Source organism: Lolium perenne, chromosome 3 (assembly GCF_019359855.2).
Source record: "Lolium perenne isolate Kyuss_39 chromosome 3, Kyuss_2.0, whole genome shotgun sequence".
Taxonomy (NCBI): Eukaryota; Viridiplantae; Streptophyta; class Magnoliopsida; order Poales; family Poaceae; genus Lolium; species Lolium perenne.
The window spans coordinates 316,130,297-316,140,854 of record NC_067246.2 but is presented as its reverse complement, the minus strand read 5'-3'; the positions used below and the strand labels follow the sequence as shown (position 1 = coordinate 316,140,854).

General features: G+C 48.9%; 2 protein-coding genes across 2 annotated transcripts; one reads left to right on the top strand and one right to left on the bottom strand.

Annotated features, from left to right (window-relative positions):
* Positions 1-2,560: 2,560 nt before the first annotated feature.
* LOC127345558 (protein indeterminate-domain 7) lies at positions 2,561-5,219 on the top strand. Its single transcript, XM_051372045.2, has 3 exons — positions 2,561-3,014; positions 3,647-4,055; positions 4,164-5,219. Exons 1-3 carry the CDS (start codon positions 2,744-2,746, stop codon positions 4,987-4,989), a joined length of 1,506 nt encoding a protein of 501 aa, XP_051228005.1. The 5' UTR covers positions 2,561-2,743; the 3' UTR covers positions 4,990-5,219.
* Positions 5,220-6,022: 803 nt separating this feature from the next.
* LOC127340304 (uncharacterized) lies at positions 6,023-9,206 on the bottom strand. Its single transcript, XM_051366074.1, has 2 exons — positions 7,903-9,206; positions 6,023-6,467 (listed from the first exon to the last, which is right to left on the bottom strand). The coding sequence occupies exons 1-2, from the start codon at positions 9,204-9,206 to the stop codon at positions 6,455-6,457; spliced, it is 1,317 nt and encodes a 438-aa protein (XP_051222034.1). The 3' UTR covers positions 6,023-6,454.
* Between the last annotated feature and the right edge of the window lie 1,352 nt (positions 9,207-10,558).

Sequence of the window (10,558 nt, the reverse complement as noted above, 5' to 3'; positions counted from 1 at the left end):
CAAGAAGATCGCGACACCGGAGTGCCGCCACCGCCCGATCCGAGGATCTTGGGTTTTCACCCGGAGACCGTAGAAAGACGGAGAGAAGCCCCATGACGCCTTCAAGAAGGGGACGGCGTCCACGGACATCGCCATCATGGCCCAAACGGGCAAGGGTTTCCCCTCGACGTGGCCTCTCTTCCTTCTACATAAGGTTAGGCCGTCAAACGACGACCGAACCGCTGCCACAACACGCGACTCGCCGCGACCACGTCGCCCGCATGACCATGGCCACCGACCAGCACCAGAACCTCTGGCTGGCTCGCCCGTCAACCACCAAGGTTCCCACCGACCAAGGCCGTAGCCTTGAAACCAAACTCCTCGCGCCGCCGGACCGCAACAGAGCACCGAGAACCGCCACCGACGCAGAACACCCGCTCCCGAACAGGCGACGACCGACCTCACCGGCATCTGCCCACGCAGATCACCAGATAAGTGAGCAACTCCAAAGATCTAGGCAGCCCACAGCCACCACGACTCTCGCTGGGGCCAGATCTGAGGATTGCACGGAGACGGACTTCCGCTGCGAGATCCGCGGCCAGCAACCACCATGGCTGCCGGTAGTGCGAGATTCGGCGGAGGAGATGCGAGGGGGGGCTCGAAACGGGGTCGGGCCCCTGCCCGGCTGGCCGAACCACCCAGCGCCCAGCACCCTGCGCCCTCCCGGAAGCCACCCAGGCGGAGCGGACGCCCGATGCGCCGCCGCCCGCTTCTCCGATCCACGGCTCGCGCCTCCCGCAGCCGTTGACCGGACGCCGCCGCCAAGACCGCGAGGGAGCTCGCTCGTGCGGGGCGCCGAGCCTCCGCCGGCCCGACCACGAGGAGGGGTCCTCGCCGCCGCCATCAACTGCGCAGGCTAGGCCCGGCGGCGACCATCGACGGTGGTGGGGCGAGGGGGTAGGGGAGGGGTTAGGGTTAGGTGGGGAGCCGCCCAGGCGGAGCGGACGCCCGACGCGCCGCCGCCCGCTTCTCCAGTCACCGCTCGCGCCTCCCGCAGCCGTTGACCGGACGCCGCCGCCAAGACCGCGAGGGGAGCCTGCTCATGCGGGGCGCTGAACCTCCGCCAGCCGACCACGAGGAGGGGGCCTCGCCGCCGCCATCAACCGCGCGGGCTAGGCCCGGCGGCAACCATCGACGGCGGTGGGGCGAGGGGGTAGGGGAGGGGTTAGGGTTAGGTGGGGAGCAGGGCTCCAAACTGATGACTAAGTCTATGAAATACTTTTCAGCCATGTTCAAGGGGAGAGGAGAGTACCGGTACGCTTAACATTTGACGTATTTTTTTTTTCCTTCTTAGCACCGTTGGTGTGTCCAACCTGGTATGTTTCTTATGTTAGGTTCATCCTCCAATTTAAGCATGCACCATGCATCATCGTTGTATTTCCAAGCCAATCCTGAGGTCCATGGTCAATCAATTTGGTAACGTAGCAAGAGCCGTTTAAGCTAGCTATAGTGTGTAGTATTATACTAGTATCATGCATATGATATCATATTATGATACTATCTCTATAATACATGGAGTAATATCATGATCTTATTGTATTTACTAATATGTAGAATCTCAACTCAAAATTATGTACTCCCTCCGTCTATAAATAGATGTCTGAGGTTTGTCTAAATCTAGATGTATCTAGACACTAAATAGCGATTAGATACATTTAGATTTAGACAAATTGCAGGTGTCTGTTTATAAATAGAGGTAGTACAATATCTATTTAACATTAATTTTTCTCGTATTATGGCTATGATAGGGTATCCATCTACCTTAGTGTAATTGTCTCTCTCCTCCTAAATTAGCTACCACATCATTATTTTTGTGGGGCTAGTACTTGCTAAGAAACTAGCACTATGACTTGCTATATCTATGTTTAACTAGATCACATTCAATTCTCTACCCAAAAACGCATGGTGGTAAATTTCTACGGAAGAAGATTGGTTTTGGGGATCGGTAACCACATTTTAAAATCAACAATTGATTCCCTATGAATTGAAAACGAGTCACGGAGCACCTAGGCAAGAAAACAAGGCAACAAGAAGCTCCTAAAATTGACCACAAGTTGCTCTCAGGGCAAGAAGCAAGTGTTTTATATAGACCCCTCCTCCCGGAAAAGCTTGAGCGTTGTCTCTACTCCCGAGGGTGTGGCAACAACGAAGGTACTAGATCCAAACTATGCAATGTTTTTGTATAGGAAAAAAACTACTACGGTGCGAGATCTTTCCAGTAACACTCTTCAGTCTCCACTACACTCCTCAGGCCGCAATATTAATCTTGAATTAAGTTGTTTGTTTTGACAAAAGGACTAAAACTCTGATTTTACTGAAGAGATCAAGCATTACAAGTGCATGAGAGAAAAATCCAGGGACTATCATGTGAAGTCCACACTCCGGTCAGCACTGACACACAAAGATAAAGACAGGAACACACATTGAAAGGTAATGTGGTGATGTGAAAAAAGTTGAATAGATAATAGAAGGCATAAATATAAGACCAACCCCCTTTCTCTTCTCCACTGTCACTCACAAGTCACAGGGAGTTTGGCAGAGACACACACGCACACACGAACACACTGAGCACTCACCTACTTCCTTTGCTCTACACAGAGTTGCAGGAGCATCACTAGAAGCAAAAGGTAGCAGAATTCTAGTCAGAGAAACTGGTCAATCGTGTGGGCAGTTCTTCAGCCTACTGGTGAGTGTGTTCTGGCTCATGCAAGGATGCAAGCTTAGTTGCATGGCGCCGTCCATGGCGTGCGGTGCCGCAAGGGAGTGCACACACAGCTTCTCCTCTGTGAACAACACGGGAGAGGTGCTAGGGGAGGAATTCGGCCGGCTGCCATACCACGGCAAGCCGTTCGTTTCAAGTCCTCCGGAGATTGGTGAAGACGACGGTGATCTCCAGCACGTGATTACTGGTGGAACCTCGCCGCCTGCCCTGCCGGCTGCCAAGAAGAAGAAGAGAAGCCTTCCAGGCACACCAGGTGCGTGTATGCATGGAGGCATCTGAATCTATCGTTCATGCACATATAGTTTGAGCCATTGCATGCCGATTTGTACTGTTTCAACTTCAATTGAATTGCTAATTCATTGTTCTCAGAAAATTTTTGGTTGCTGAATTCCTTCTCTTTTGACTGAATTTCGTGTTCTTCTTGATCGGTCTTGTGGCTGCAATTATTGACATGGCAAAGTCAATAGTGGCAGCGACTGTTAGTCAGTCAGTCCAAGTCTCCTGACACTGAAAACTAGGGTGAAATGACAAGACTTATACTGTACGTCTGTTTCAAGAATACTCCACTTGCCCATAGATTTGCTCGTACGATTCTGAATGAGACGGGTAGGTTCAGTAAACACCAAGAATTCCCTTGAATTTCTTTTAGAAAATGACGACCTAGAAGATGTTCTTTAATGCAAACCTGCTTTAGCTATCGATCCAATGAGTGTAAAAAACTGCGTAAGAAAGTTTCTGCAAAAATTGTGTGCATGCCCTTCAGTTATTTAACTGACTAGTAAATTACATTTGCAAATCATGTAAATTTGAGAAGTAGCCTGCCTTCACACTCGTTTTCTAGTACTGACAATGCATTGCGTTCACTCGGTGATGACGGACACACAGACCCAAGCGCGGAGGTGATCGCGCTTTCGCCGACGACGCTGATGGCGACGAACCGGTTCGTGTGCGAGATCTGCCACAAGGGGTTCCAGCGCGACCAGAACCTGCAGCTGCACCGGCGCGGCCACAACCTGCCGTGGAAGCTCCGGCAGCGCGGCACCGGCGCCGAGGGCGCGCCGCCGCGGAAGCGCGCGTACGTGTGCCCGGAACCGTCGTGCGTGCACCACGACCCTCGTCGCGCACTGGGCGACCTCACGGGGATCAAGAAGCACTTCTGCCGCAAGCACGGCGAGAAGAAGTGGAAGTGCGACCGCTGCGCCAAGCGCTATGCCGTCCACTCGGACTGGAAGGCACACTCCAAGGTCTGCGGCACCCGCGAGTACAAGTGCGACTGTGGCACCCTCTTCTCCAGGTACGGCACGCTGGCCACGCTTTCTCTCTGTGATCCTTTGCATCAGCCTCGGTGAGGTGATCATCATCAAACTGAACAATTTCGCTTTGGTTCTTGGTTTGTGCGCAGGAGAGACAGCTTCGTGACGCACCGGGCGTTCTGCGACGCGCTGGCGCAGGAGAACAATAAGCTGCCGCAGCCCGCCATGAGCATGGCCACGGTGGCCTCGGCGCTCCAGGGTCAGCAGCAAACTCACCACCACCTCATGCTGTTGCCGTCGAGCCACAACGACGACGTGGACATGGACGTCGACGCCGTAGCTGACGAGACCTCCGGCTTCGTCGGGGACATCAAGAGCCCGCATCTCAAGATGTTCTCCGATGACACCGCCGCCGCCGACGACAATCCGCTCGGCTGCATGCTGTCCAGCCTCGGCGCCTCTCCTTCCGGTTTCAGCGGAACCAAGTTCAGCCCACTGGGGCTAGGCGGATCGACTGATGCCGCCATGGGGTTTTCGCCGGTCGGCCCAGCCAGCATGTCTGCCACGGCGCTCCTGCAGAAGGCGGCCCAAATGGGCGCGACCACAAGTAGCGGGTATGGGCCGTATGCCGCTAGCTTCACCCACACAGGCTTTGGATCCACAATGGTTGGGCTTGACCGCCCTATTATTTCAGGCCCATTTGGGCCGATGAGAGCATATGATGGACTGCCACAAGATGGGGCACAACTGGTTGGGTTCGATGTAGGTGGGCTGATGCCAGGCCAGCTATACAACGAAGGAGCCCATAGCACCCACACGACAACGACCGCTAGTTCAGTGATGAGCGGTGGGAGTAAGACAGAGGAGCAACGACGAGTTGACGACATGCATGTCGTGGATTACATGGGCGTTGAGCATCATAGGACCTTCGGTGGTGCCAACCCGTTTGCGGATCACATGGGCCCGTGGACCTAGGTCTTTCGGGTAATATCATGGGGGACATGATCACAATCTTCTGCTTCAGCATTTCGACTATGAAGCAATGGTTACATCATTGTGAGAGGTGTGTTCGTGTGTTTAACGGTATAAGATTCTCACATATCTGGTGGGTGGCTCGTGATATATCCAACACCCTCGAGGTATTAAATTTATGCAGGCATGTTCTTGTGTGTATTCTTTATTGGGTACATGGAAGAACATCGAGACCAAGCTAGAGACGATGACTTCAAATTGCTTTCATAAAACTTCGGAGTTTGTTGATGTCTGTTTGTCGGTGTCGGTTTCTTTAATGTGTTGCAACGCCATCGGTTAGAAAAAAAAAAACTAACAATAACTTGTTTCTCCGAGGAATTCATGTCGCATGTGCCTGTTTTCTCATTTATACTGAATTTGTATTTCTGACACCTCTCCACTCTTTTTTGTAACATCTGTTTAGAGCATGGGGTGAAATATGGATGGCTCGCAGACAACTGCTTGTTCATCCATTTCCAAGACAACTCCTTACTGAACTAGCCCAAGTGGCATCTCGGCTAACACAGATTCTGGTGTCAAACGAAGTTTCTTTTACTGCTACGTCAGAGCTACACACAATGCTGGGTTGGTTTTCAAATCCAGCCCAAACCAGAGCACTAGCGCTCACCTGCCGTCCTTCACCATTCTACTCATGTTTGCCAGACGGTGTCTCCCAGTCCCAGTCGCTAGACTAGTTGATAGAACCGGTCTCATACTAGTGAATGAAATGGTTTGATCAAATAGTTTCTGTAGAAAGGAAACTCAGCCAATCTAAACAAATCCAAGGCAAACCAAGTGTAAAACCATATTGAAGCCCCTGTATTCGTCCAAACTAATCCAAGGCAACGGTGAACAATAAGAAACACATAGGTAACTGAAACCGATCAAGCAATACTAAACAAGAATACAATTGTCAAAATTCGACAAGCAGCAAGCATGCTAGCAGCAGATGCGGAACCACACCAGAGCGCAAGGCAAGCAAATCAGGCAGGATAGCTACCCAACATACAGGTCTTCCAAGCGGCACATAAATATACACTGCTCGCAACCAGGGTAATAGCTACAATACCGTAGGATATGACTGCCTGCTACTCCAGTTAATCCATGACAGAACATACATGTCTTCTTACCAACACACAAATATACTGGTCGCTAACAGCTACAATACCATAGGAAAGGACTACCTGCTCCAGTTACATATCATCCTACTTAATCCACTACTGAATATAAAGGTTTTCTTAGCGATACAGAAATATGCTGGTCGGTAACAGCTGCAATACCATAGCATAGGACACCTGCTTCCAGTTATGTATCATCCTAATTAATAGCATAGTTAAAGAACTGCTACTAAGGAAATTCAGCTCTCAGCTCTTCATGGATGGTGGCCCTTGTCGCCGACCATCCAAAAGTTTCCTCTTATCTTTGTTCTTCACATAGAATTGCTGTATCAGAGAAAACAGTAGTATCAGGATGGACGTAATTAAGCACCAGAATATATATTTCCTGTCACCTTAAGCATCAAAATATCAAATGGACTAACAACTGAAGTGACTAGTACATCAATAGTTAACTGTCATGTTCACTCATAAATCAAAGTGGTGAATTGGGTCTGGCAATATGCTCATATTTCCAAAAACTACAGCAGTCATGTTTCCATTTTAGAGTGAATGGAACTCTGATTATAGAATGACAAATGCAACACAAACAAAAATTAGCCACGGTTAGCTAGGACTAGCAGCGGCATATGTAAGGAAATTTTCATTGTTACATCTGAATCACTTAAATGTACCAGTGTAAAATCTACCACTTGTGTTCGAGAAAAAGGTTATATACGATCAACTAAGCAAGATTGAAAAACAAAGTATTAGGAATCACAAACAAGCTTGAGGTTCACTGTTAAAAGGTACGCTGTAAAAAAATTACAGCACGATTATATTGAAGAAACATGAAGCTAAAATTCCAGGCTTTATGGGTTTGTGACAAAACTTCTGGGCAAGAAAACACACTGGTCAACATGATAGAAAAGGCTAGGCATCTTTCAGCTTTTAGTCTTATATATACATGATGTTTTATACATCTGTAGGTTCAAACTGTAATTCTGCACTGATAGTTCAGATAACTGTGATATTATAACGGAATGAGAGGTCCGTGCTAAAATAACAACCAAGTTATTTTACAGCAGCACTACAAATTACTATGTCAGACTACAACGGGGGAAGAACAAGTTCAGGAAGCTTGATGTCTGGTGCCACAAGGTTTTTCCATGAAGTCGTTCGCTGTAGTCTGATACTTTAGTATGGGTGATGCGTCTAGAAAACGATAACAGTAGCCATGGCCAGTTGGGCACTACGAAATGTGATTTTACAAGTAAAATTGATCCCATAATAATATTACTAGCTATGCAAAAACCTATTACGGATGACAATATATGGCTGGTAGTTGCATTTAGATATAAAATAGTCATCCAAGTAGCAGTAAGCAAAACACCTATCTCTCTAATTCTCTTACCTATCTACATGCACATTCTAGCTAGCCAATGACGCACAAACGGTCACCTTACTATGACCATCAGTAAATACCTTGTAATATTCCTTAGTAGGCAAGTGGTTTTAAATCATCTTATGACAAACATTCACTAATGTTGTTAACTAGTATCGTTAAATGGCCCAAGGAATCAATACAGAACTGAACCAATCTTAAGCCGAGCATTCCGTAATGCCGCGTAACAACTAATAGTATTGTTTAAATGGCCCAAGAAATCGATCATTTACCTAACACCGTTCTGCTATACAACAGTGAGACACACGATGTACATTGCAAGACTATGTAACCTCAAGAAGGGCACTGTACAGATCATCGAAAGGCAAAGAGACAAACCTTGCAGGACCATCCTTGAGCGCAGGGAAAATGGGAGGCCAGCTCATCATAAAGGGAAAGATACTGCCAAGATACACATCCTCTTCTGTCCTCTCAAACACTTTGTGCAGCGTTCTGCACTTTACATCCAAGTAGTGTGCGCATTGACCAATCTCCAAAAACAGAAACTCACCAGTATAGTCTCCCATATGGTTTATCTTGAGCAGAGCAGTAGGCTCATCCTCAAGCAAATGAGTGCACATTTCACGCAGGCAAATGTTATCCACCAGCAACCAATTGCCCCCCTTGTGGAGCCAGATGCGAAGTTGAAGCTCCCTGGCATGGATGAGGTACACAGCAGAAGCATCATCAGCCCGCGATAACATAGTGGTGCCTGTTTCACGAAAATCCACCCCTTCTGGGAGCTGAATCGTGGTGAAGCTTGCGGCCGTCAAATCCAAGACAAGAATTTCATTCCAGCCGTTTGGCATGTAGATTTTGTCGTCAACGAGAATGCTGTTTGGGGTATATAGTGTATAAATGAAGTTGTCAGCAGCCAATGTAAGATGCATGCGCCAAGCATCATCACCATTTTGCAGCATATATACATGAATCGTAGATTCCCTTTCATCCCTGGTAGACTCCATCATGACATAAACATGGCCTTCTTCTTTGGAGAAGAGTTGTCTGTATCTGCAGAAATTGCCATTCCTGATTGGGAGGTTTAATGCTGGAATGACGGCCATACCTCTCTCGGAGCACAGCGGGCTGTGCACTGCATACATAATCTCGCTTCGGAATTCCTTGCGCTTGTAAAAATGAGATGCGAACAAGCAGGTGACGACTCTGCCGTTCCAGCAGCCCACCATGTCGGTCCGTGCGTCATTGTAGAAGTCCAAACTGAAGCTCGCGCGGCGTACGACGGCGGCGAGCTCCGGTGGCGAGGGCTGAGGCAGCATCGGGAAGAAGCGCGCGGTGCCGTCCCAGTACTCCGTCTGCTCCAGGTAGAAGCCGAGGAGCCTGGGCGGATGGAGCTTGCGGAACCGGCGCAGGAAGGCGCGGCCGGAGGCGAGCCCGAGCCAGCGCCTGCAGACGGCGGCGGCGCGGACGAGGCTGGTGGGGAACCCGACGCGGACGATGATCTCTGCGAGGAGGTCGTCGTCGTCGAGCACCTTGGACACGCACGCCGGAAGCGGCTGCGTCTCGCCCACCATTTCTCCCGGCGGCGGCTGGGACTCGCCCACCATCTCGCCAGGCGGCAGCGGGTTCTCGCTCGCCACTTCGGCCGGCGGGGGTGGGGGCGGGGGCTGAGTCTCTCCTTCCATTTTGGGTAGGTTACCGTGGGTTTGAGCGTCAAGCCTTAACCGTTAAGGTACAAAGGGGATCGAGAATTGGAGATTGACGCAGGTTAGGGTCCAAAGAGGGGATATTTTGTTTTACCTTATAGGTGCAAATGCACCATTATGAATAATGTATTTAAAAAAATTCTAAACGTTAAAAAAATGTGGAAAAAATTCTAGGTGTACATCTTGATATGCTATGTTTACACACAAATATTTATGAGAAAAGGACAATTTTTATGGGCTGTGCAAAAAAGACAGAACAACATCTCGTAAAAGGCTATTTTGCGGAACCTAAAATTATCTTTTTTTACACAAGTCACAAAAAACATCATTTTCACGAAATTAGTGTGCGGGCATATAATATCTGGATTTATTTTTCAGATTTTTTGATATTTTGAAATATGTTTTTTAAACAATTGGTGCATCTACTATAGGAAAATTCATCACTGTCGTGCGTTGCACCTTTGCCGTGCGTTGCTTCACGGCAAAGAAGGCAACCACGGCAAAACAAATTAGAGCACACGGCAAAGAAGTATTGCGCGGCAAATGCCCAGAGACAACGCACAGCAAAGAAAAATGACACGGCAAAGACTACAAATAACACACGGCAAAGAAATACTCACGGCAAAGCCCAGAAAAGGCCCACGGCAAAGAAAATACACAGCATACCATCAGGCAGGGCCCACCTCTATGGCGCAGTTGACGGAGCCGTGGTGACGGCAGGGCTTTGCCGTGTGCCTTACTGTCAAGCACGGCAAAGATTTGAACCCCCAAATTCTATTTCACCACGAAAATTTCCCGCCATTTGATTTTATAACCCGCGAAAAATGGCCTACCAGAATTATTCAACGCGGGAAGCTTCTTTGTCGTGCAAAGGTGCACGGAAAAGGCTTCTTTGCCGTGTAACCGTGCACGGCAAAGGCTTCTTTGTCATGCAATCGTGCACGGCAAAGAGCTATTTTTACCCTTTCTTTCCCTCAGTTTTCTTTTAGCACACATTTTATATGTTTAGGTCATAGGTAAATTACACCTTCCACGACACTTACTAGGCGGACGCACCCGGGTGTTCAACATTGGATACAACGACACTCCACCACACTAGTGTACACACTATGTGGGCATTCCATCCTCCAACGGTAGATTTTCGGACAAACCCTAATTCGGCTGACCAGGTTGTCTACATTATTGACTGGGCACCGGCGTCGCCTCCCCGGTGGACTTATGCCTCCATTTGAGCTTGGCTGGGTCATAGGGGCATATGTTGGCAAGGACCGCCCCATATGCTCTCGGGATTAGCCCCTCCCGGGAGTTCCTCACATACGTCCCGAACATGG

Coding starts and splice junctions, on each gene's coding strand:
- LOC127340304 (XM_051366074.1), bottom strand. CDS start 9,206: ATGGAAGGAGAGACTCAGCCCCCGCCCCCACCCCCGCCGGCCGAAGTG.
- LOC127345558 (XM_051372045.2), top strand. CDS start 2,744: ATGCAAGGATGCAAGCTTAGTTGCATGGCGCCGTCCATGGCGTGCGGT. Junction 3,015..3,646: donor AAGCCTTCCAGGCACACCAG/GTGCGTGTATGC, acceptor ACGGACACACAG/ACCCAAGCGCGGAGGTGATC. Junction 4,056..4,163: donor TGTGGCACCCTCTTCTCCAG/GTACGGCACGCT, acceptor GTTTGTGCGCAG/GAGAGACAGCTTCGTGACGC.